This window comes from Anopheles marshallii, chromosome 3 (assembly GCF_943734725.1).
Source record: "Anopheles marshallii chromosome 3, idAnoMarsDA_429_01, whole genome shotgun sequence".
Lineage (NCBI taxonomy): Eukaryota > Metazoa > Arthropoda > Insecta > Diptera > Culicidae > Anopheles > Anopheles marshallii.
This window is the reverse complement of record NC_071327.1, coordinates 39084067-39110997: the sequence shown is the minus strand read 5'-3', so window position 1 is coordinate 39110997 and position 26931 is coordinate 39084067. Positions and strand designations below refer to the sequence as shown.

General features: G+C 39.6%; 6 protein-coding genes and 1 pseudogene across 6 annotated transcripts; 3 read left to right on the top strand and 4 right to left on the bottom strand.

The window, feature by feature from the left end:
• Positions 1-5283: 5283 nt before the first annotated feature.
• LOC128711377 (larval cuticle protein A2B-like) lies at positions 5284-5747 on the bottom strand. Its single transcript, XM_053806247.1, has 2 exons — positions 5736-5747; positions 5284-5673 (listed from the first exon to the last, which is right to left on the bottom strand). Exons 1-2 carry the CDS (start codon positions 5745-5747, stop codon positions 5284-5286), a joined length of 402 nt encoding a protein of 133 aa, XP_053662222.1.
• Positions 5748-8427: 2680 nt separating this feature from the next.
• LOC128711382 (larval cuticle protein A2B-like) lies at positions 8428-8897 on the bottom strand. The gene is made up of 2 exons (XM_053806251.1): positions 8886-8897; positions 8428-8817 (listed from the first exon to the last, which is right to left on the bottom strand). The coding sequence occupies exons 1-2, from the start codon at positions 8895-8897 to the stop codon at positions 8428-8430; spliced, it is 402 nt and encodes a 133-aa protein (XP_053662226.1).
• A 4229-nt stretch (positions 8898-13126) lies between these two features.
• On the bottom strand, positions 13127-13597 carry LOC128711376 (larval cuticle protein A2B-like). Its single transcript, XM_053806246.1, has 2 exons — positions 13586-13597; positions 13127-13522 (listed from the first exon to the last, which is right to left on the bottom strand). The coding sequence occupies exons 1-2, from the start codon at positions 13595-13597 to the stop codon at positions 13127-13129; spliced, it is 408 nt and encodes a 135-aa protein (XP_053662221.1).
• A 938-nt stretch (positions 13598-14535) lies between these two features.
• On the top strand, positions 14536-15006 carry LOC128711375 (larval cuticle protein A2B-like). Its single transcript, XM_053806245.1, has 2 exons — positions 14536-14547; positions 14611-15006. The coding sequence occupies exons 1-2, from the start codon at positions 14536-14538 to the stop codon at positions 15004-15006; spliced, it is 408 nt and encodes a 135-aa protein (XP_053662220.1).
• A 2994-nt stretch (positions 15007-18000) lies between these two features.
• On the top strand, positions 18001-18641 carry LOC128711373 (larval cuticle protein A2B-like; annotated as a pseudogene).
• A 3606-nt stretch (positions 18642-22247) lies between these two features.
• LOC128711374 (larval cuticle protein A3A-like) lies at positions 22248-22849 on the top strand. Its single transcript, XM_053806244.1, has 2 exons — positions 22248-22259; positions 22319-22849. Exons 1-2 carry the CDS (start codon positions 22248-22250, stop codon positions 22847-22849), a joined length of 543 nt encoding a protein of 180 aa, XP_053662219.1.
• A 1948-nt stretch (positions 22850-24797) lies between these two features.
• LOC128711372 (pupal cuticle protein Edg-84A-like) lies at positions 24798-25668 on the bottom strand. The gene is made up of 2 exons (XM_053806242.1): positions 25657-25668; positions 24798-25523 (listed from the first exon to the last, which is right to left on the bottom strand). The coding sequence occupies exons 1-2, from the start codon at positions 25666-25668 to the stop codon at positions 24798-24800; spliced, it is 738 nt and encodes a 245-aa protein (XP_053662217.1).
• Positions 25669-26931: the final 1263 nt, after the last annotated feature.

Sequence of the window (26931 nt, the reverse complement as noted above, 5' to 3'; positions counted from 1 at the left end):
CTTTTCAAAATCCTAGTCGGTGAAAACAATTGTGATATTTTTACCCTCTGTGAAACCTGGCTATCATCCGATATAAATATAACCTTCCCGGGATATAATCTAATCCGTCAAGATCGCCTTTCAAGGGGTGGAGGAGTGTTAATTGGGATAAAAAGGAGTCACACCTTCTCCCGAATAACAACCCCTGAACAGGACATCGTGGAAAACGTCGCAATTAAGGCAAACATAGGCGGTCTTGAAATTTCCATTGCATCAATATATATCCCGCCGATAGCCAGGGATGAACAAAGAATGATGGAAAAGATCAAAAAAAGGATCTTGAAAATCTTGCTTCGGTTTTGCCTGAACCTTTTCTAATACTAGGGGACTTCAACTCTCATGGTATTGTTTGGGGTGGAGACAAAGATGATGTCCGAGCACCAATTATTCAACAGTTTTGCGACGATTTGGACCTAAAAATATTAAACTCTGGAGAGCCAACTAGGATATCAACGCCTATGACACGACCAAGTGCTCTGGATTTGTCTCTATGTACATCGTCATTAGCCTTTAACAACAATTTAAAATGGAAGGTTATACAAGATTCTATTGGCAGTGATCATCTACCAATTTTGATCACGATCACCAAAGGCATTCACCGAATGAACACGTTTTCTGCTAAATGTGACTTGGCACGAAACATCGACTGGAAGAGATACAGCGAACTAGTGGCTGCTTCGCTATCACTTGTAGACCACAATTTATCTCCCTTAGAGGAGTACCAAAATCTCGCTTCGTGTATAAACGAGTGCGCCCTTGAGGCCCAAACAAGGAGCACCCACCAAGCAAGGACTTATAAAAAACCTCCCACTCCTTGGTGGGACAAGGATTGTCAAGCAGCCTTTAAAGCAAAAAGGAAGGCATTTTTAGAATATAGAAGCATGGGCTCTAGACATCTTTATGAAAAATATAGAGGTCTTGAGAAAACATGCAAAAACTTGTTAAAAGCGAAAAAACGTGGATATTGGCGTAAATTTGTTAATAACCTTAATCCTTCCTGTTCGCTTAGTTTGCTATGGAAAACGGCTAAAAGGATGCGAAACTGTAACGTAGAAGATGAGGACGAACATTTTTCTGGTGATTGGCTTGAGAAATTTGCTCACAAATTCTGCCCTGACTTCGTCCCTGCGGATAAGTTCGAACAAAATTCGCTTGGAACTGTTCCTGAATTGGACACATCATTCACCATGGTTGAACTATCGCTGGCCCTCCTATCTTGCAGAAACTCTGCACCAGGTGTAGATCGAATCAATAATAAATTGATCCTGAATCTACCGGACATGGCAAAGAAGTATCTATTGAGTCTCTACAATAGGTTGCTTGAACACAATATCATTCCGCCAGAGTGGAGGGAAGTAAAAGTGGTAACCATCTTGAAACCGGGCAAACCGGCATCAGATCATCGGTCATATCGACCAATAGCTTTGCTCTCATGTCTTCGAAAGCCCTTCGAAAAGATTATTCTTCTGCGTTTAGAGAAGTGGTTAGAAACAAACAACCTCCTCTCAAGTACCCAATATGGTTTTCGTAAAGGCAAAGGTACGAACGACTGCTTAGCGTTGCTAGTTACGGAAATTGAACTGGCACATGCACGAAAACAGAATATGAGTTCCGTATTCTTAGATATACAGGGGGCTTTTGACTCAGTCTCTCCTCACATACTGTGTCATAAATTAGAAAATGCTGGAATAAGCCCAAAATTAAATAACGTGTTATTCAACTTAATATCGGAAAAGGCAATGAATTTTGATAACGGTCACGTTCAACTGAGGCGGACCAGTTTTCACGGACTAGCACAAGGGTCCTGTTTGAGCCCCCTGTTATACAATTTCTACGTAAGTGACATAGACTCGTGTCTTACACCCAATTGTAGTCTAAGGCAACTAGCGGATGACGGCGTTTTATCAATCGCAAGCAGGGACGCCGATGAAATCCAAGATTGCTTACAAACCACGCTTAACAATTTGTCAGTATGGTCTCATAACCTAGGTATCGAATTTTCTGCAGATAAAACTAAAATGGTTACCTTTTCCTTCTTTAGCGATACTGCGAAAAACAGAGAGAAAAAATTATATAAACCGGATATCACTATTTTTCTCTATGATAAAAAGATAGACATTGCCGAAGATTTTAGATACCTAGGGGTTTGGTTCAATTCCCGGCTTAATTGGAATAAGCACATACGATATTTAGTACAAAAGTGCACGAGAAGAATCAATTTCTTAAGAACAATTACTGGTTTCTGGTGGGGAGCACATCCAACTGATGTGTTACGTTTATATAAAACCACAATACGATCCGTTTTGGAATATGGAAGTATATGTTTCCACTGGGCGTCTAAAACGCATCTAATAACATTAGAAAGAATCCAGTACCGAAGCTTGAGAATCACCATGGGCAGTATGAAATCAACTCATAACATGTCCTTGGAAGTGATGTCCGGCGTGATGCCCCTAAAACTACGGTTTTTGTACCTTTCGCTCCGACTTCTTATCCGTTTTTCCGTATCAAATCCTTTGGTGATACAGAATTTCAAATCGTTACTAGAGACACAATCCAAAAGCAAAATCATGGATTTATACCATGATTTTGTTTCATTACAGGCACATCCTAGCGCTTTAACAACATCTAATCGTGTCGCGCTTCCAGAGACCTACAGTTCCCTTTTAAACATCGATTCCTCAATGACAGAGGAAACTAGGGCTGTCCCGGATAGTCTTCGCTGGATGAAAATTCCCAGCATCTTTGTGGACAAGTATGGTTATATAGACAATCATAAACAGTATTTTACTGATGGTTCATCCTCAGAGAATGGTACTGGTTTCGGTGTTTTTAACACAACCACGGAGGTTTTTCACAAATTGAGGCAACCGTGCTCAATTTATATTGCTGAGCTAGCAGCAATATTTTTTGCACTACTGCTTATTAGTGCCAGACCGCCAGATGAGTATTTTATCTTCACAGACAGCCTCAGCGCTGTTGAAGCACTCAAAACAGTGAAGTCTGTTAAGAGCCCAGACTATTTTGTACAAAAAATTCTAGAAGTCCTAAGCTCCTTGTTTGATAAAGCGTATCGTATTTCGCTTGTATGGATTCCTTCTCATTCAGGCATCACTGGCAATGAGAAAGCGGATAAATTGGCAAAAAGAGGTGCTACTGAAGGTGACCTCTATGATAGACCAATCCTCGTTCATGAATATACCCATTCGCCTCAGGAATTCTGTCTAGCCCGTTGGCAGAATCTATGGGATACAGATGATCTCGGGAGGTTTTATTACTCGGTTTCACCAAAAATTTCCTTACGACCCTGGTTTGACGGGCTCTCTGAAGGTAGAGCTTTCATCCGCATGATGTCAAGACTCATGTCTAATCATTTTGCTTTGAACGCTCACGTTCAGCGTATAAACCTGGCACCAACGAAGGTTTGCGTTTGCGAGAAAGGCCATCACGATATAGACCATCTACTATGGTCTTGTAAAGACTTCGCCGATGCCAGAAGCTCGCTACTGACGGTTGTTGCGGCAAATAACAGAAAACCAAATGTTCCAATAAGGGACATTCTGGCGTCAAGAGACCTGCCGTACATGAAAATTATTTATAGATTCGCTAGAGAATACGGCTTAAATGTGTAAATGTCTACCTTTCCTTCTCCTTGGTCTTCCATGTAGTAAATGTTGTATCGTTTGTTTGTATTATGTAAGTAGTGCTGCACGTAGCGCATAGAGGTATAACAAGCACGAAAGGAGAGACGACTTCAGACAAGACCCCAAAGATACATCAACAATCGACTGGACTGGACCCCGACCAACATAAAGAAAAACTCTAAAAACCGAGTGTGCCCGGGATAAGGCAGTTTGGTAGAAGGAAATGCCTACCAATAAGTTAAATGTTTGTAAACCCCAGTCGAGACCCCGCTCGACAATACGGCAACAGACCGTAATACTTGAAATAAATAAATAAATAAAATAAAAATATTACCGTTAGGACCTTTGGTTTTCAACTGCAGATAATGCCTCTGTTCCTTCTTCGCAGAGCATTTCAACAACAATTTTTCTCAGCCACTGGGCGACCTGTCTTCAACCTCATCATCGGAGTATGTTCATACTCCGGTTGGTCTTCCGAGCTACTGCTCGATTAAGCTCAATTACTGCTTAATCCGTATTTAGTGCCCTAAGCTCGCTGTCCTACAACTGTTCTAAACCTGGTCAAGATGGAATTACCGCATATGTACTGAAAAAATGTTGTGTAACGTTTGTTCCTCTTCTTAACAAAACTTATTCATAAAAAGGGAATAAGTCATCAGTCGATAATTTTCGAGGCATTTCCATTCTATGTGCATTAGCCAACATTTTGGAATCAACTCTACATTACTATCTTCTTAATGTTATTCGTACTTCCATTATTCCGCAACAACATGGATTCATGCCCAAAAGATCCACGCCACTAACCTTATGTGTTTTATCTCCTATCATTCATCCCAACTCCCAACTGTCACCAAATTGCTGTATATCATACCAATTACAAATCTGCCTTTAATCGTATCCTCCACTCACTTCTCATTTGCAAGTTATCCTGCTTTTGGCATCTATACCTCCGTACTTCCCTGGTTCCGTTCTTTCCTGTGTAATCGTTGTTATAGAATCTCGTTCAAAGATTCCGTTTCTTCTTCCTTTCCTTCTGGTCCAGGCATACCTCAAGGAAGTATCTTATATCCCCTGTTATTTGTTCTGTTCGTCAATTATGTTTGTACTGTTCTATCTCCTGATTATTTTCTCTGTTTTCCTGACGGCTTAAAAATCTTCTATCTAATATGCTCTCCTTCCGACTGTGTTTTTCAATCTATTTTTGACTCGTCCCCGTACCCCTTTTGTGCAACTTTATTCCCTTGTCCAGGTTCTAGTCGAGCCTAGGAGTCTAGGAGGACTGGCATACTGGCGAGGACTCTTGGCGTACTGAAACGTCTGGCCTGTGACTTCGCCGATGCCTGTTGTATAAAGCCTTTTTCTGTTAAGTCTATTTAGTATATTAGTTTATTTAGTCTATTTAGTTTAGTTTAGTCTATTTTCTGTTTAGTTCAGATCTATGCTGGAGCATTGTTCGGTGACCAAGTCCCCGTCGGCAAGAATCCACATCGATCGAAACCACCAGTACCTGGGCTTAATTCAAACTGTTACATATGACGAAGTGATACTGTCGAGTTAAAATTTGAACTAAGTAGAATTTTATTATGCTTCTATGGAATGTTTAGTGGTGATAGTTTTGGTGAGCAGGAGCCTGATGATGGTATTGTGGCTGGTGATGATGCTGAGGCTGAGGTGCCTGGTATCCCTTGATCGGTTCTCGGTGAACCTCAGCAATGAATCCGCTCTTACCCTCAACGTGGTACGTAACGGTACGCTTGTGGCCATCGGCATCGATCAGATAGTACTCGCCCTGGGTGGAGTCGTCCTTACGGGCCTCCTTCTGTCCGTGGACATCGCCAGTGTGGTCATCATGGATATCGTAGTGGTACTCATAGTGTACTGGTCCGTGATGCTCTTCTTCATGGTGATAGTGCTGAGGCTGATAGTGTTCCTGGTGGCCATAGTGGGATTGAGCACTGACGGCAGCAACCAGAGCGAGAACAACGATGATCTGCAAAAGATACGAGATTAGTGGAAACATATCCAACAGACAAAGCTCCTTTGTTTTTGTACCTTGGAATACATTTTGTAGGATATTTGTGAGCTGTTGTGAGGATTGCGAACGAATGGTTTCTGATGCCAAAAATGCGGACAGTTTTACTTTATATAGCAAAGTGAAATGCACTAACCACATCAGGGAATTGTTGGGGAAAGGAAAAAAGTAAGCAAAACCGCCGAAAATCGACAGTATGTTGTCAGCCATAGCGATCACGGTTTGCCAAATGTTCCAACCGGTTGAACCAGACTGCTCTAGTTGAAGTGAAAGGACATGAGGGTGAAAGAAAAAAAAGGTTTTAAAATGACGGGACATATTTTGTGGTAGGTTAAATTACGTAACGGAAATTATTCATGATCAAGGCTACTCAATAATTGAAAAAAAATCTGCTTTGAAATATTAAACTATTTATGTAGTGAATATTAATTGATCCAGTGATTTGATCGGCGCGGGATAATCAGTATTGCTTAGTAAAATTAAGTAAAAGTCATGCTTAGTATCGTGTTGGATGTGAATTAAACTTCCGTTTTTCAAGAATGTCTTGTAAAGCCTACAGTTCACAAATAATATAGCAAATTTAATTAGTTTGTCTAAAAAAATAAATTGTCTTAACATTTTAATAGAAAAATGTATTTTATAGATGAATAGGCTAACTAATTGCAACTAGCAAAAAAACAAATATGTAACTAACAACCATAGAAATAAGACTGGCGTTCTCATATGCATATATATAAGGTTTTTGTTGTACATGTTATAAGGACATGTTGAAGATAGCAAACCAGGCAAGACAGGGCCGAGGTGAATTAGTTCTATTGCTCCCAATTAATCAAAAGAAGAAAAACTGTAGATTAAATATGCTATAGCATTGCATATATGTTGCAAATAAGATCAACAATGACAGTTTTCTATTATCAGTTCTATAAAATCAATGCATTCAAACTACCGCTTGGGGATGGTATCAACATCAAATGTGTAATATATCAACGATCACCAAGATCCCTTACTACTTCATTGTACATTTGAGTACCATTAATGTTAACGTATCGAGTACACACGAGATTATACTTTCCGAGTGTGGTTGTTAGACTCTGTGGCACAAAACTTCTATATTGCATCAATCATCCAAGAGATCGTTAGGAATCTGGAAGAGGTTTCCGTTACTTCCGTTGGAGACATTGAGGCCTTACCTTGGGTAGGGAGACGCTCAAAGCTCTTGTAATGAGAAGACGTAAGGTTTGGTTGAGTAATATCAGACGGTCCAAACGGTTCTGCCGGTTATGAGCTGAGGCATTCTTATATATAGTCAGTTTTATATTGCGGTTTTTATTCTATTTGTTAAACAATGTTAAATGAAATGACCTCATTAAAATTGCCTATTATTTTCAGGTCAATAATAACGGAAGTTGTTGATCTTTTCGTTCAGTACTGGTGGTGTTGAATTCACGCGGATATGCAAGAATGTTTACTTTGCTTAAAATAGTACAAGCCTAGCAAATGGGGGAATACTAAAATAGTATACCAATACTAAAATAGTATACAGTTACTAGAATTGTACACGTATACTAAAATAGTACACACCTAGTACAGTTTGAAAACTCAATTGCATGTAGTCCAGTACAAGTGTACACATGTGTATGTATGTTCTTATATACCGTATACTAACTTAGACTGCATACTTACTGCTATATGGGAATGGTACACTACTTACTACTTACGCAACTTAGTTGTTACTAATAACAAATAAAGAAAGTAACAGAAGTTATTCATAGTAAAAGCAGTTTGATAGTTTGTATTTCAACTATCATTGTGAAAGATTGGTTTGAGTTTAAAGCACTTGTTTATATGCAATATTGTTTGTTTTTTTTAGCTGTGTAAAATATATTTAATAAATTATGAGAAGATTTGTATTGGGACATGGGACATGGGACATGAATTGGGTTACGTATTTGAAGTATTATGCCCAAATTCATCTCTGCATAACTTCTGCATAACTGCTTCAAACTCAAACCTATCTTTCACATGGGGGGTTATAAACATGCGGCCGAAAAGCTGTCAAGAATCGGGCTGATGAAATTAAATGCTCCCGTTCAAAAATCTGGTGCTTGCAATCAAAAATGTGTGCTGCCAGTCAAAACTAAAGTGTAAAACCCTGTATTTCTTTCAGGGGTTTGCTATATGTGGGTTAGTGTAACTGTTCGAGTAACTATAATGTTAGTTAAAATTATGCTATGACATATCGTTTTATATGAGGCCGTCAAAATCTTTACGGTATGAATAATTATAAAAAATACAGGTGAATTGTACAGTCGTTTATGTTTTTATTTCCAACAAAGATTCACGACATGAGAATTCTACATCGGTTTGTAAAAAAATGAAGAACACGCGGAGGGTGTTGCAGTCGTGTGGTGTTAGCATTGAGAAAATTGAAAAATCTATGGAAATTGAAGCGATTTGATGACATAAGAATTAATGCTATAAATGATGGTATGTAATAACCGTGTTTATGCATCAAATGTAAAACCAATCGTTTAAAATTTAGCACTAAATTTTAGCGGAAACACATGGATTGCCTAATAATTTTATATCGACGAAAAAGGAAAATATCGTTCAAATTAAAACATTGTTAAAATTAAAGACCATATACATTTCGGGATTCATTACATTTTTATTACAGAACTACAATTTAAAATCTTAAAGCTATGAAATGATCTAGTGATGATAGTTTTGGTGAGCAGGAGCCTGATGATAGTATTGTGGCTGGTGGTGATGCTGAGGCTGAGGTGCTTGGTATCCCTTGATCGGTTCCCGGTGAACCTCAGCAATGAATCCGCTCTTACCCTCAACATGGTACGTAACGGTACGCTTGTGACCATCGGCATCGATCAGATAGTACTCGCCCTGGGTGGAGTCGTCCTTGCGGGCCTCCTTCTGTCCGTGGACATCGCCATGGTGGTCATCATGGATATCGTAGTGGTACTCATAGTGTACTGGTCCGTGATGCTCTTCTTCATGGTGATAGTGCTGAGGCTGATGGTGTTCCTGATGGCCATAGTGAGATTGAGCACTGACGGCAGCAAGCAGAGCGAGAACAACGATGATCTATGAGCAAAAGATATGAGATTAATGTAAACATATCCTAAAAGCAGAAGTTCTCTTCAGGATTATACCTTGGAATACATTTTTCAGGATATTTTATGTAATGTTGTGAGGATTGCGAACGAATGCTTTCTGATATTAAAAACAACGGCTGATCTGACTTTATATAGCAAAGTGAAATGCACTGGTTGGTTAGGGTATGTTCTACGAAAAGAGCTAGGAAAGAAAACCACCTAAAATCGACAGTGTGTTGTCAGTCATGTCGAGTTTGGTTTGCTCAACGTTTCGAACCGGTTGAACCAGACTGCTCTAGTTGAAGTGAAAGGCATGTGGGCGTTTTAGCATTTTTTTTGTTATATCTTCATAGATGTTTCATTGATAATTTTGCAATATTATGTGTTTGGCGATTTGCTCAATATCCATGGTATTGACTATATTCAAGTACGTGTGTAGTACTGAATAATACAAGACTCCGATTGTTACGCTTTGTTGTTTTTATTGTTTACTATGTTACAATTACCTCAAACACGATTTTTAATATTTTTCTTCAAACTTATGATGGAAATTATGATGCGCTGGAGCGTCGTGGAAACCCTTGATCGGTTCCCGATGAACTTCTGCAATAAATCCACTCTTCCCTTCAACGTGATACTTAACAGTGCGCTTATGACCATCGGCATCGATTAGGTAGTATTCCCCATGGGTGGAGTCATCCTTCCGCGCTTCATGCTGGCCATGCACATCACCAGTGTGATCATCATGGACGTCGTAATGATATTCGTAGTGCGCCGGTCCGTGATGCTCTTCGTCATGATGGTAATGCGCTACATCGTGTTGTACATCGCTGTGTGCCCCGTAGTGGTTTTGACCGCAAACGAAAGCCAATAGACCAAAAATTCCTAAAATCTGTACATAAAGCGAATCTATTGTTTTACACAATCATGATACACTCGTATTACTTTTTTTTACCTTCGGGAACATGATGAATATTAGAGCTACCGCGGTTGTACGAACACGAGTTTTCCGGATATCTACCATTCACTGAGTGTGGCTCGATTTCCTGTGATGCTATTTATACTAGTGATTGAATCCTCCTCGGTCAAGCTTTTCACTTTCATTTAAGAAAGCTCGTTGCCTAAGAAGCAAAACACCTCTCATTGACCATAAACGGAGTGTCTATCTTTTTCTATCTGATGGCAAAACTTTATCTATGCATGCTTCTTCAACTTCAATTAGGCAACCATCGGTCATAAAACTGTACCAATATTACATTCGTTCGATCGAAAAGGAGTTTGGAGGCCGGTTTCGCTGGAACTGGTAGCAGATCAGGAAATATAACGCGATGATGGTAGAGATGCTCGTTTTTGCAGCGGTAGCAAATTCACATTTAAACTGGTTTCAATGTGAAGATCATCAGCCACAACCGGTTGAAAGTGATAAGTAACGAGCAGTGGCAACACGTAAATGGCAATCGGGAGGCAGTTTTTTATTGGAAGGGATGTACATGATCAGCTATGTTTGCAGTGTTCCCATCGCAACTGTGAAACGGAAAACAGTACTACAACAGTTTTGCCACATTCATCGCACAATAGAGATTATGTATCGGAAGTAATTACAACATTGTAGTTTCTTGTTCATGAGTGGTTTGCACAAATAGTGGTAACGGGACTGAAACGTTGATTTGAATGAATTCAATAAATTTAATATGGTGGTGAGTAATTTACATTATGCAACACATACCTTATGTTTCATTGAGATGTTGCATTTGTAAAAGAAGAAAAAGGGAGTCTTACAGTAGAGCAGGAACAAACTGCAGTAAATTAACCAATGATAGCATTCGTCGAATCTTGAAAAAAGTTGTAATAGTTTATTAGGGAAATTAGCACACAATTATGATTAACAATTGCACTATCATGTAATTTTAACAACACTTATGCATTATAACGACCGAAAATGCATCTTAAAAATCCGTACTGCTTTTTAGAATTAAAATGTCGAAATATTCTTCGACGTCCGCCTAACCAACCCGTTTTCTTATTTGGTTGTGATCTATCATTCGGGTGGTGATTTAATATCGTTTTTTGTTCCAATTTTCGGGACACTTTGGCTTCGAATCCTTTGTTTTCATCTGCTGTATACATCACGGTTCGTATGTAGCCATCTGGATCCAGGACAGAGTATTTTCCAAAGACTGCATTTCCAACTCTCTTTTCCTCATGTGATTTTATGTCATTAGTTTCACGGCTATTGACGGAGTAATCAAATGCGTAATCGGGAGTATCGGACGATTGGGAGCATATTGACGTACCGGTTAGTGTGCTAGCTTGAATAGTTTGGAGTTGTATCCCAAAAAAGCCGAATATTATAACCGAATTTTGGAAGACACATAATATCAACAATTTCATACTTTTTGAATATATTTTTGAGTTTGTCAAAAAACGACATATAATTAAAAACAGTGACAAGTAACAAGTGCTCTTATCGATCATTCTCAAAGAAATGACAAAACATATGCGATGCAGTTTTATATTTATACTCTGTGCAACAGAGACATTGTGAAAGATACCACTGCAAAGGGTTATTAAATCGACAACATAGCGCAAGAAGTAACATTTATCGTGCCACTGAGAGGACGTATTGAAAGACATAATAGCATATGGATAATAATTTCAAGTTGGGTAATGTCAAATAAGGTTGCCAATGGTTGCAAAAAAATACTATTGATGCTGGCAAGGCATGTCTTTCCATTTGGCAATATTGCAAACTAGTTCAAATTTTAAAGCTGGGTTTAAATCTGACTTCGATCGGATCAGCATGATTGTAGCCTGTCAACTGTTGGTCAATTATTTTAAATATTTAGGATACGCATTTTATCGTAGATGTTATAAAACAGATATTCGAAAATGTTAACAATTGTGGACAAAACATTTAGCATTTCCAATCTATCAAAAACATCGATAACAAGACTATTGCACATAGTTGTCAAACAAACTATCACTATTTGCATATCACAGTTTCGTGTATATAAAGAATCGACATTTCATAATAATATAGGAGAACGATAGTTGAATTCTTAATACGATACCACTAAACCATACGTTCAACCAAAAACACGTTGTAATTATTGTTGTAGCGTTGTATCCTTTGTTTTTAAAATTAATTTTTTTAAGCAATTAAAATGCACCCGTGCACACATAACTTTTTTTTAAAGAAACGAGCTTTACAATGGGCTCGAATGTCAAACTATGTAATCGAAAATCTTGGATAAAATTTCTTGTAGATCATGCTACTGTAGAAAGTACTGGCTACAATACTATGTGTATATATAATATAATAATATATAATATATACAATATAAGTCAAATTTGTTTTATTATAACTACATTGATTGGTAACTATACGGAACATTTATCGAAATTGATTTGTGATTTGTTTTGTTTATTTAATGTCATCTGGCAACATAAAAATACATTTATAAAATATCTTAAACACTAAGAGACCTGGACTTACACCTGGACACAGTACAAGCTATACAATAGGTTGAAAAAATACAAAAATGATCCGTGTATTGAATTATTTAATTAAAGACCACGTACAAAAGCAAATCGAGGATGTATAACTAACAATACTTCTTCGAGGAAAGTATATAACACTTATAGAAAACAAGTATAGAACATCCATCAATAATGTTGAGAATTTATGATAATTGGGGTAGTTGGTAATAAAAACGTAAGAAAATGACGGTCTTTGAACGTCATAATGAAACAAAATCTGTGATCTTATTCCTTCACAATAAAAAAAAACTTACAATAATTAAGTTGTTAGTTGTTAACTGTTATTATAACCTACAGTATTTATCAATGGTTTTTTTTCATACTGACAAAAGTTGTAAAAGAAACGTTGACACATTCTTTATATGCTGATTTATGTATTACTAAGTATAATATTAAATGACTGTTCCGACATTTAAATAATTTCTTTCGAATGCCTCCTTATCTTCAAATTGGGCACCTGTTTAAAGAATTTTAATTACGCGCCGCAGAAGCACTTGTGTAAGCACATGGCTTAAAATTTAAGTAACATAATTCGCTTTTCGTCGAACCAATCTTTGGATATTTTAAAACCTTCAAACCTTTCAAACTAAATCTGTTGCATAAATTCGCTAAATTCGAAATGAACTGATCAAAGCGAGTAAGAAAGTTTTGTTTTGTAGTGTTTGTTTATTTTTAAACATATTTCTGCATGGTTAGAGAATATATGTACAGAAAGATACAATTTATTTAGCTAGCTAGGAAAGTTTCAAACCAATAACTTAATAGTGGTAAGTCGGGTACGCAACCTTCGCAACCGGGAGAGCGACCTTGGCGATCGGGGCGGCGTATACCTTGGCAACTGGAGCAATGACCTTGGCGATCGGGATGGCGGTCTTCACAGGTTCGCGACGAACGACAGCATTGAATCCGTTGTGCTCATCGGCGGTGTATTCGACCACTCGGCGGTATCCATCAGCGTCGATCAGCGTGTACTGTCCGACAACGTTATCACCGTGACGTTCTTCGTGCTGGCTTTTGATATCTCCGGTATGGTCATCGTGCACGGAGTACTCGAAATGGTATTCGGCAGGAGTGTCCGGGTATTCGATGTGTTTAACGGCTACAGGAAGCACAGCAGCGCTGGCAGCGGCCACCAAAGCAAACAGCATGCAGTACTAGTGAACATGGAGCGAATGGTTAAGTACTTTGTTACGCTATACTTTGCGTGGGACACTTACTTTGAAAGCCATTTTTGCTGAATCTGAACTATCGCAATGCTGAAAGATAACTGATACTTGGAACTGACCCATGCCGATGTATTTATACTCGATCCCCCGACATGTTCTATGTAATTTAAAGTTATTCCTTACAATTTAGATTGCAGAAAGACCTCCCACAAGATATGTAAAATTTGATCGCAAATTTAATATAAACCTTCCCCACCGAAGCCTACATCGAAGGTGCTACAGTTTTATCTGTAACTTATATTCAACCTTCCATACATTCAAAGACACACCAGAATCGTGGTTATGTTCTCTTCCTCTTTGCAGATTTTACCACGCCTATCTCAATTGATTCGGGTGGAAATGTGCTACTACCTCTTGCGAGCACGATTTCTGTAGCAAAGGCACGTGATGTGGAAAGGTGTGTACATGACACCAGACAAACCAGACAGGTCACCATTTTGACTATTCCTTTTCATTCATATATCCGTTGTGTCCCTGGTGCTTGCCCCTATGTGGTAGCAGATCGAAATTAGTGCTCGAATCGTTTTTTTTTCTTTCATTTTTTGTTATTTTTTCACTTCAGAACATACGAAACGGGGGCAAAACGTCGGTGGTACCTGTAGTTTCTTCAAATCAAAACTAAAACATCTACTTCGGAAGTAGTATGTACTTGGTAAACTGGCGAGTATGCGCATACATTTTATTTTATGACTAGATTATGTATGCGGTTTATTTAGAGTATCTGATCAAGGATACTGACTTGGCTTGACCAGATAGGAATTGGCTGTTTATGTTTGATATCGGTGAAAGCTCATAGGCAGTTTGTACGTGAAGTAAATAGATGTTTTTGGTTTATTCAAAATGTTGTATAAAAGATCTTACATTCGAAATGGTCACCATCATTCGCAGACTGATACTCCTTGCAATCAGTAAACCATCATAGAAGACAATTTTCATCAAAAATGGCTTTCAAAGTAAGTGTCCCACGCAAAGTATAGCGTAACAAAGTATTTAACCATTCGCTCCATGTTCACTAGTACTGCATGCTGTTTGCTTTGGTGGCCGCTGCCAGCGCTGCTGTGCTTCCTGTAGCCGTTAAACACATCGAATACCCGGACACTCTTGCCGAATACCATTTCGAGTACTCCGTGCACGATGACCATACCGGAGATATCAAAAGCCAGCACGAAGAACGTCACGGTGATAACGTTGTCGGACAGTACACGCTGATCGACGCTGATGGATACCGCCGAGTGGTCGAATACACCGCCGATGAGCACAACGGATTCAATGCTGTCGTTCGTCGTGAACCTGTGAAGACCGCCATCCCGATCGCCAAGGTCATTGCTCCAGTTGCCAAGGTATACGCCGCCCCGATCGCCAAGGTCGCTCTCCCGGTCGCGAAGGTTGCGTATCCGTCCTACCATTACTAAGATATCGCATTTGTTATTATTGCTTAATTAGTTGAACACTTACAGAAATATACTGTGAAAATTAAGTTTAATAATTGGTGTTATGTGCTTTACAAACGAAGTTCAGCTTTTAGTGCTCCGAAAGTATACCGATGAAGTAAAATGGAATAAAGTTCCAACCAGCAGTAGAAATTTGGATTTTATTTATGATAAGGATCAAGTAAGGACTTGCCAGAGTAACGATTTTAATAGTCATAAACATACTCGCAATTTCTAAGCAGAGTTCATAGATTTAATTGTATTTTCAAAAATGTCGTGATGCACAATTTACTAATGTATGAACAAAATTATCAAACTGTAGCTGTAATTCAAACAATGTGGTATTCGAACATTAGGGTGGATTATTGGTAGCGGCGCTGGTTTTCCCATGACAGGATCGGTACACAATGCCATCCGGACCAATCCCCCGTAATACGGACTGCCAATCCGCCTACGTGGTGAAATAAAGTGTTCTTCATTATTCTTTATCGGCACAACAACCTAAAGTGGTCGAGGCCTGCCATGATCTTTTTTTTTACGCCAAGTTACCCCGGTAGTTACGCCAAGAAGAGAGAGCATTCGAACTGCAACATTGCATAAGCACAAGAAAAACACAAACACATATTTACAATAATACTTACAGTTATTAAAAATAAATCGTTATTAAAACAGTAAAGAACAAATCTAATATACTGACGTTGCAGCGGAGATTTATTCGAACTGTAGTGTATCTTCATGAGGTCAGCACTTAAGTTTATTACAAAATCATCTACAGTTTTCATGCTTGATTACAATAAATATTACCAATCTTTAAAGCACCACACCAACAATACATTTTTCTTCAATTAATTTTTACAAATCTTTGAGAATCACTTACGTTTTGCTGATCGTCTTTTGATAATGAACGAAGAAAACTAGTTTTCTGTTCAATTACATTCATTTAAAATTATGTTTTTAACTACGATTTGAACCGTTCGTTCTCGTTCTTGACGTTGGACGAAATATTGGCGTTGTTGAAAGTTGTTGGCGGAGTTGAAAAAAAGCGTTGTGATTTATACAGTAAATTTTCTTCGTGCAGTATTTTTTATTCGTTATGTTTGGCTAATAAAACCGAGTGCTAAATGTTTGGCTAATAAAACCGAGTGTTAAAGGTGTTAGACATGGTTGGTTTGTTGATCATGTTGGTTTGTTGGTTGGTTTGTTGACGCAATAGCACATCAGCCACACCACAAGCAATAGCTCCACAACCACAACAATAACTACAATAACATCACCGGCCCTAGACCATCACACAAAACAATAGGACAAACAAAACAAACAACAACAATAGCACAAAACCCAAAACGACACAAAACCAACATCCACCATACACCAACAACCAATCCAACCGAGTATGGGATAAGGCAATTCGCAAGGAGGAAATGCCTTTTAAAATTTGAAATATTTGTAAAAACTCAACACTTTGTTGATAATTCTGCAAACGCCGTCATCATGGAATAAATAAATAAAATAAATAAATATAATATATAATACACAAATTGAATTGACTTTAATATTTATTAATTTGTATTTATCCATTTTGACGGGCAGTATCAACATTAATGATTATATTACATTTTGTTGAAATTTGAATATTAATAAATGAATTAAAAAATGTAATCAGCTCTAATCGACAACACTCGGCTAAATAAGGTGAACTATTCATAAGGAATTGGCTAAATTAAAACTGACAGTGATATTTTTATGAGAACTTCGCGCGAATGATTTATAAACATTAAATTTATCATAATTTAACAATCATATAGTACATAACAAGAAATCGTTAAATCCGGTCATTTCTATGGTCTCCGGGCCTGTGACTCTTAACCGACTGATGAACAGTGCATTCGATCTTGTGCTGTGTGGCATTACTGTCATAAAGAAACCAAGAGCCATGGCCAAAAATATTTTTTCCTTACTTCAATGTCATATTTTCTTGAGAAATTGTGTTAATGAAGCCAGTTGCATTTCACTGTCGCACTTTTGATTGCTTCATTAGCAAGTCGATGTTTTTTTTTCTCTAATATCATACAATTACTTTGGCCATTCTGACAAGAATCGCTGTCCTTTACATCCGCTCAAGACCTAACATTATCTGCACAAAATTGGCACGTCTTTGGACGTCAGAATGGGCGATGTAATAAATGCGGAGTGCTGATGATACCAATGTCTCTTTGATTGTGCCTTACATAATCATTGCAATAGCGAATGTGAAATATAGTACATACGAGACACGCGGTAATAGGATTATTTGCGCAGCTCAAATAAGGCATGTGCCGCCAGGTGACAAATTAATAAGTAATAGCACAGGTGACAGTATTTCGTGCGCGGGAGACATAAAGTAGAAGAGTTAAAGAAAAAAAAGGGGAAAAAATATATACACGGTCGGTTACACCTCTGGCCCCGTTTCAAGCATACTTTTTTCGGTATATTGACAGTAACAGAAGAACCGTTTGGAAAACGAGTTTTCGGTGTGCGTTGCCGCTGCGTCCTTTGCGTAGGTGCAAGTTGTCTTTTGCGGGTAAGTGTGGCCGCTAATGCAAGGTTGTTTAGTTGTCAGCTAGATTTCAGTTACATCTCGCTCGATGCACGACTGGGAGGCGTATTATTTGGTAGTTGAAATGCAGCGTAATTTGGATGGTGCTGTCAGGAGCTGGATGGAGGTGCCGTAGACCCAGAACTGGTTCACGTTACGGCGAGAGATTTAGGATGAAATTGAGTTGATTTTATGGTGCGATTACAGCAAATACCTGCGACTAAGCATGAACCGTTTCTTCTGCCACCGGTTTTTGGTGCTTGATTTTTAGTGTTTAATGTATGCCACTGTCACGTCGACATGCGTAAGATGCAGGTTTTACCACAGAAGTAGTTGAACTTGATGTAAACCTGACTTGTAGGAACTTTGTGGTAGGATGGTTTAGTAATATTTGTTAGAAAATGAACTATAAAAAGCAGTATCTACTAGCGGAACTACATCAGTTAGCAACAGCTTCGTTACAAGGCACAGTCAATTCCCAGCAGCACTCACCGACATGGCTTTCAAAGTAAGTATTGATTAATAATTTCAATAAAGGAATTAAATCAATATTGTAAACATGTTCTTTACTTAGCACTTCGCTATTCTGGCCGTCCTGGGCGTTGCCAATGCCGTTCTACTCCCAACCCTGGTTAAGAAAGTTGAGCTGGAAGCTCCTGCCGAATATCAGTTCTCGTATTCCGTGCATGATGAACACACCGGAGATATCAAGAGCCAGCAAGAGGAACGCCATGGTGATGATGTCAAGGGGCAGTATACCCTGGTCGATGCGGATGGACACCGTCGAGTTGTTGACTACACCGCTGATGAGCATAACGGATTCAATGCTGTCGTTCGCCGTGAGCCACTGACGGGACACAAGCTGGTAAAGACTGTGGTTCCGGTTGCCAAAGTAGCCGTACCGGTTGCCCACTATGTGGCTCCTACCTACAAGGTTGCCGTACCTGTTGCCAAATATGCTGTCCCTGTTACCAAGGTTGTCGCTCCGGCACATGTAGCTACTGTAAGCTTCTCTGCACCAAGCCTTGCCTATCATTACTAAGCATGATTATTACCATGTTCGTATAGTGTCAGTACTTTTTCAATAAATTTAGCATAACAAGTTTCCATGTTCAAAAACTGCTCTTATTTGCATTTAGAATACTTATCACAGTAAAAATAAGCTTCAGTACAATGACACAGCAACATAAGTACACAATGCCTGTACTATTTTTTCCATGCGTACATTTTACATCAGTGGGAATGTAAATCGCACAAATCACGATCATGTTCTGCTCGACACATGTAAACAAGAAACGCATTTTACTGCACATCATCACGTAAGTACATTTGCATGTTGAGTATGGTAAAAGAGCTAGTAATTGCAGCTGACATCAACATTGATGACTCCCGTAACGAAAGATGCAGCCATTCATGTCTGTTGTGTTGCTTGGATAGGAAGATCAGGCAAAAACACATACCTCCAAAGAAAGTGACCGTGTCAAGTGGTGAACTTGTCGAGCATACTCTATTTCAAACGATATAAAGAAGAGAAAAAAATAACCTCGAAACCGCGAGTGAACAGGTTTCCACGGATCACAGATTGTTGCCAAAAATGAAACAAAAACGAAAGAAAACATGTGGCACTCTCAAAATGGGGGTTTCTTGCCCGTAGGCCACTGACGATTGAAATTTCGGTAAAAGTATAACGCCTTCGAACCCCAAGTCGTGAGTTCGGGTTTGCTGTCGTCGAAAGGGTTCGTACAGTGTCGGATCACACCCGAACTACTTTGTTGGACGGTTGCTTGCCATCGCTTTGTAGTGCGTGGACTAGCCCCCAATTATTATCGACGAGGTGGTTCAACATAAAAGAGAAGGGATGACCGAAAACAGGCCCCAGGTCACATACGAGTCCCCAGATTTGGGGAGGCCGATTTGTGGCGATCACCTTGTCTCCCTTGCTAGTCAAGAATTGGGACTTTTCTTTTCGCATCTGCAGATTCCACTGAAGGAGTGCATGCGTGAGGAGCGCGTTCTCGTTCATTCTCTTTCTCAAGTGCATACCCTCGGAAGGGGAAAAGATCGCGATCGCCTCCAGGTAGTGGTTGGCAAGCGAACTCTTCTGGGTCTTGTGCACAGTTCGGACAAGCTGAAAGGCAACCTTGAAAGTAGTCGAATGATGGTGTTATATAATCGAAACACGATACTCTTGATCCAAAATTGTTCCAACGAGATCATGAGATGCCGGCAGCTGGGGAACAAGTTTTTATTTCGGAGCAGCGACTCAGCATATGGCTAAGGATAGTGGGTACAGATTGGGGTAACAGGAACAACGGTTGTCTGAGCATTGACTGAGCTGCTGGCTTGTGAGAAATATGTGTGTCAATGGAATGAAAGTGAAAACGGCAGTATAACCATGGACGATATAAAAGGGAACACGTCAATGTCTGGGTCTACCTTCTCAGAGAGAGTACGATCAGTCGTTACACGTATTATGGATGGGAGTGGCCCTTACCAGTATGTTCCTGGAAATTACGCGTTTAACGCACATTACGCGAAGGTCACTGATCTGAAACACGTTTAATTCTTGTAAGTTATAACTTACAATACTGTCGTTTCTTTTGATGATTTTTATTCATGTAGATCGGTCAGGCCGTATTGCCGTGATCAATAAATAGTATGCACTTTTGCGAAACCTTCCTATATTGAATTGAAATCATGTTAAAAAAATCGCTACATTTTTTTAAATTTTGGCATAAACCCGTAACATGGAATGGAATGGAATAGTCCTATTTTTTACCAGTAAATACTATACGGTCAGATGATTATTGAAAGCTGTAATGGGTAGAATTACTCTTCATATTTGTTATCGTATGTTTACAGTTTTTGTTGCAAGAAAATACTCATAATAAACATCCTCATGCCCCCAAAAATAGATCATGCCTCCCATAATTAGTATATTAGACTGAATTTTACCATATAGCTAGAAAATCAGTCTAATGTACGAAGGTAATATCCGAACAGGTTATCTTATCGTTCCTGTCGCGTGGAAGAGCAACTCTGTTAACAGGTAGCTCTCATAACAAGATAATTAAGAAAGTAATTTAAAACAAGTAAATAGAAAAAGAACAGAACCACTATTAAAAATCACCAAAAATCAGTACAATCACAGAAACTATAAGAATAATTCACATTAAATTTTTTTTCTGTTATAATTGATGTAATTATCAAATTATTGGAATCAAATTGAAATGTTGATAAATCGTCTTTTAATGACTTGTGGTCAAAACAAATATTTAATATTATAATATTTTATTTTTCATAAAGCAAATTACACTAAGCTTCCAAATTCGTTTTGAAATCCTTATATGTAAAGAAGTTTAGATTTTCACAATTGTTAAGAAGCCTGGTTTATTTTAGTCATCCCTAATATGTTTCAAGATAAGGACAGGTGCATTAAGTTTAAACAAATTAGATTCGACTCTACATCTATTGCCGGTTTTGTAAGACAGAATGTGTCGCTGCAATCGCTTTAGTCGGTGCCAAATTGTTTCACCATTAACTAACCACCGGAGGATCATCATAACACAACCCTTTCGTGTAAACGGGCGAGTTTTGACAAACTGATTCCGTGGGAAATTGAGGTAAGGTTCGAATGTTAAGGTCATGGTGTGCACGACTAAGTTACCTTCAGGCACACTGCTGCCAAAATTGAATAAAACCTTAACCCAAAGCTTCTTCAGGCATTGGTTTTGTACCGGAGGCATTTTTCATGCTCCATGGGAGATAGATTTGAAATCATTATGCACGCAACCCTAGTGTAATGCGATAGATAAATATTTCATCATTTGTTGGTAGCCTTAGAGCAAATTGATATAGGATGCCGTTTAACATCACACCATAGACGATTCCAAAATTTTGAATTGAAGAAAAAACTTGCATTTCTTTTATTGTATGTTATGAAAATTGCATCAGAAATCTTAAAACATTGTCGTCACCGTGGAGGATGTAATGGAGTATGTTCGAAATATGGACTTATAAAGTACATAATTAAATGCTTCTCCATTCGCTGATTGTAAGTCTGACACATTATGCTGGTCAACTGGGGGACTGTGAGGCTGAACAGAGTGACATACTAAATAGAATTTACCGACTCGTCTACCCGCTTTACAGCACTGACCCTACAACTTGGTGGCTTTCAATATGGTAGGGAGATAGATTTTTGCAATATCTGAATCATGCCCGCAAGCGTTATGCGTGAGCGATTTCGCGAACAGATGACAGAGGGCAGGCGGGGAAAAATAACAAAACTCATATTTTGCATGTACTGCCCAAAACGAACTATCTGACCGAACAGATTGTAGGAAGGGTAGCCAAAAAACTTCGAAAGATAATCAATGATGGCAAAAAATAGCAACCGGCGAATATTGCAGCGATGTGGAGGATTGGAAGTGGCAAACTGGCAAGAATACGCAGTGGAACACTACTGAAAACGCACGACCTGCAACCGATCACTAGGGGTTGATAGTTCAACAATTTGGGGGACTCGATCGCATCGGATATAAATAGCGAATTTTTGCATCAAATCAGCATCAGTTCATTCAAAGCCTTCAGTAGGACACAGTCGTGCAGAGTAGCAACGAGACTTCTCAATCACCAATAACAGAAAATGGCATTTAAAGTAAGAACAGTCAGTTGGATGGGATGTTTTGAAATGTACTATTGAGTTATTTTTTTCAGTTTCTGGCAGTCGTAGCATTCCTGGCTGTGGCCAGCGCTCAGCACTACGACCCACACCATTATCAGCCACAGTACCATCAGTACCATCATGAACCGGCCGTTGTTAAGACCATCCAGCCTACTCTTATCAAGACCGTCCAGCCCGCTCTTGTCAAGACCGTTAAGCATGTTGAATACCCAGAAGCCCCGGCTGAGTACCAGTTCCAATACTCCGTGCATGATGAACATACCGGAGATATCAAGAGCCAGCAGGAGGAACGCCACGGTGATGATGTCAAGGGACAGTACACTCTGATCGATGCCGATGGACATCGTCGTGTCGTTGACTACACTGCCGATGAGCACAACGGATTCAACGCCGTCGTCCGCCGTGAACCCCTTGAGGGACACAAGATCGTCAAGACCATCGCTCCAGTTGCCAAAGTGATTGCCCCTCTGCCCGTCGCCAAGGTGTACAGCGCTCCGATCACTAAAGTTATCGCTCCTCAGGTTCACTACAGCCATCAGCCTCACTACGACCAGCACTACTAAGCGGCTATGAGATCGATCAGACAACGCTTCAACGGAGTAATCTAAATCGAATCTCTGTCTATTTTCACCTTTCATGTCATGCTGCTTCATCTTCCATTCATGCTAGTTCAATTGTAATACGAATACAATGTAAATAAAAATGAAACAAATGTATACACTGTAATACTTTCTGAAAAAATAGCGGAATGCTTCACGCGTACATTCGGTTAACGTTGCTCGTAATGCTTGTTGAAAAGTAGATCATCTGGCGAGGCAGCTGCACCGTTAAAAGAGAACTATTATAACAACCAAATGAACACGATTTGGGAATTCTAAACGTAATTCATTGTGGAAAGTTTTCCGGAGCTTAAATGAAAGATTGAAAAACTTTTAATTTAATTTTTTTCTTAATCTTTAATTTGTTTAAGATCTCCGTCCGGTTGAGCGAGTATAGATTGATAATTGATGTTCGTATTTCGATGCAATGATTGTGTGCAACAGAAAAGAAAAAAAAAAGAAAACACACTTCGGCTACAAGACACTGTAAGCAAGCGTCGGTGTGGTTTAAACGTTCATTCCTGAAACCAAAAGGGCGAAATTCTTAGGTTTTGATTGATAAAGGGGTAATATACTAAGCCGCTAAGTCCGGAAAAGGAGGAAAACAAAATTTGATGAATTTTAATTTCTTAAGGATTATTCGTTTACTAAGGAAGTAATTGAATTTTACATTTTGCTGATATAAACAACACGCTAATAGAACATGTCAAACAAGTTGATGTTTGTTTAAACTCTCTAAAACGTTTTAAACTCTACGTTTGTTTAAACTCTAAACGCAACTTAAGGTGGTTGCTGACTGTCTACATCTAAAGGAAAGATTTGGTTATTATTCGTATCACAGCTTAACTATTTATTTATTTACTAAGTTATCTGCCTAACAAGTAATGTTTATCTATTCTTTATTTACTAACTAAGGACTTACTTTTACTTACTAAGGAAAGTGAAGAGTAAACTAGGACAGTATGAAAGGCACAATTACAAAGTTACATAGGGTTGAAGGATGATGAGTAAGTGAGACGTAATCATAAATGAGCCACAGGGGCGTTGTAGACGACCAAGTGAATCCAGTTATTCAAGATCGTTAGGGCACTAAAATATATTTACAATTCGAAAAAATATTGAATCTTAATTATCAATATCAAGAATTCAATTTCCTGCTACGTGATAAATTAAACCTAGAATGCCAGTTGTGGTAAGCATGACCAAGTACATCGTTAGGGCAAGAAGTGGATATACATGTCGCAGGAATTTGTGTAATGTTCTTTGAATCTATCTCAATTTCATTGTTAATCTAGGACTTACAGGAAACGTTATGCTGAAACAAGCACCTAGTTTCAGCCAAAGTTTTAATTTGAAATTGTAATTCTGAATGTCTTGCTACGCATTTTCCCAGATGGCATTAGGCTACTTATTTTTGATTCTAGAAAGAATTTTAATCACGAAAAACATATTTATTGCAGAGATTCTTTTTCTTCTCGGCGTAACGAGTTACTAGGTTTGCCTGCTATTTCTTACTAGACTTAATTTGCCACGTAGCCACGAAGATTGTAAGTCCTTGCTACTGTGGATCGATCCGGGTGGAATTTTGGGCCGGTCCTTTCGTGTGAAGACCGATTCTGCTACCATTACACCACCCTGTCGCTTCTTTGAGAGATAAAACCAACATTACGACAGGGAGTTCGTTTACCGAAGGAGAATAATGGAATCATCTGCAAGTAAGTTTCAACTTCAAACACACGTCAGTTGTATTTCGTTATTTATTACAGCGCCATCGTTCTCACATTTGTAGGCACCTTATTTACACTCATATTTACAATTAGTTAACACAGTTGCCATTCCATCGTTTGTTTCATCATAATCCAAATCTTTTGCGGACATCCATCACAGTCGTATGTGACAGCATGGAGACCGCTTAGTAGTTATAGTTGCTCGACGGTCCGTGAAACTGGACGTGGTTAACGGCTTCGTGATGGGGAGCATATGCCACCTTGGCAACTGGGACAGAAACCTTAGCGACGGCCGGCAGCGCTACTTTAGCGACCGGAGCGTACACCTTAGCGGGAGCCGGAGCATGATAATATTGCTGGACGGGTTGGTGCTGATAGTGCACTGGCTGGGGAGCGAACACTTTCGTGACTGCTGGAGCAGCGTATACCTTAGCGACTGGTGCAACAACCTTGGCAACCGGAGTAAAGGTCTTCACCACCTTGTGGCCCTCTACAGGTTCACGGCGGACGACCGCATTGAATCCGTTGTGATCATCGGCAGTGTAGTCCACGATGCGACGATAACCATCAGCATCGATCAGGGTGTACTGTCCCTTGACGACATCACCGTGACGTTCCTCCTGCTGGCTCTTGACATCTCCGGTGTGGTCATCATGAACATCGTACGCAAACTGGTACTCGGCCGGAGCATCAGGATATTCGACATGTTTCAGCGTCTTGACCAAAGCGGGCTGGACGGTCTTGACAAGTGCAGGCTGAACAGTCTTAAGCAGAGCAGGCTGCTTGTAAACCACGTGCTGTGGCTGTGGCTGATAATGGTGGTATTCTGGCTGGTGATGGTATTGGGGCTGCTGGTACTGCTGGTAATGCTGGGCGCTGGCCACAGCGATAAGAGCGAACAAAGCGACGTACTAAAGAAAGTGGACAACAAGGAAACGAGTTCGTTAGTAACTGTCAAATCCAGCGGTGCGCTATAATAGTAACATCGCTTGCAATTATTCACAATGCACTATATAATGGTATCACTTTGTATGATATACGCACTTTGAAAGCCATCACGGCTGACGAACTAGCTAGTATGCTTTCAGGACACGTCGAAACACTAGACACCGATCTTTGCTGACTGGATGGCTTTGGTAAACTGTGCTATTTCCCAGGTCAACATTCACTTTATATACTGATTTCAGCAAACTGCTACAGATTAGTTCAAGGGACCTACGGAACCAACCCGTCATCCGAGGCAAGGCAAAAAAGCCCTGCAGACTTCAAACTGATCCGCCTGAATCTCGCCGGGGGTTGCACTAATTTTTGGTAAAATGTGTCACAATACCGCGGCTACCCAGATGGCCTGTCTCGTTCACTCTAACCCCTTGGGTCAGAAGCTCGGATGGTTGGGACCATACATGCTAGCAGGTGAACCCGCACCACTAACAAGGGGAAGGGGACTTAAGCCAGCCGATGAGATCATTATTCCGGGCGTTAACCACACCTTTTTTGCTGCTACGGGGCTCAAAGCGCCTCTCTACTCCGGATTAGCATCCGCTGCCAATGGCATGTACGGAGAGGTAGGGACAATGATCCATATGACACGCATATCGCTGGGGAAACGTTTTGGGGGTCAAAGCCATGGAGAGAGGGACGAAGAATTCCGTCGAATGTTTCAATTTTGTGAGCATTGGGTATAGTTTTTGAACATTACCCCGATGGAAATGCAATACACTGCCCGTTGCCTACGGCAAGGTGTTTATATTAGACCAAAGCGGTTTCAAACATTCAACCCATAACTGAGGGTCAACTGATGGTTAGCAGAAGATAATTAATGAGTACCTCCGTCATGTAACCGTTGACGAAGCATACATAGTTCAAGTTCACGTGATGTATGAACCTTTTCTACTACCCTATGACACCCTTTGAGATTAGGGCTGACACGACCAGCGTGCGCTGAATGTGGTTTTACATCTACACGTGTTCTAATTAATCTTCCCGCAAGGACCCACACCCTGGCAGGTTAGTAATGCCGTCCAGGCAGGTAGGTATTTCGACACATGAAGCTCGAATTGGAACATTTATCAATTAGTGAACGATCGATGGAAGATGGATCGATGGGCGGAATTCCGTGTCAAGCCCAGAAGGACACATATGTGCTTGCTTAAGGTACGATCGCTTGAAGCTAAGCCCAATGAAACCCATTTCTAGCAAACCTACACCCAAAATCCTTTAACAGAGCATTCCTTAGTTTATAGGTACATCTTGAAGGTAAGTTGGGATTTCTTAGAGGTCATATAGAGATAGCCTGGGGCATCATATATCAACAATATT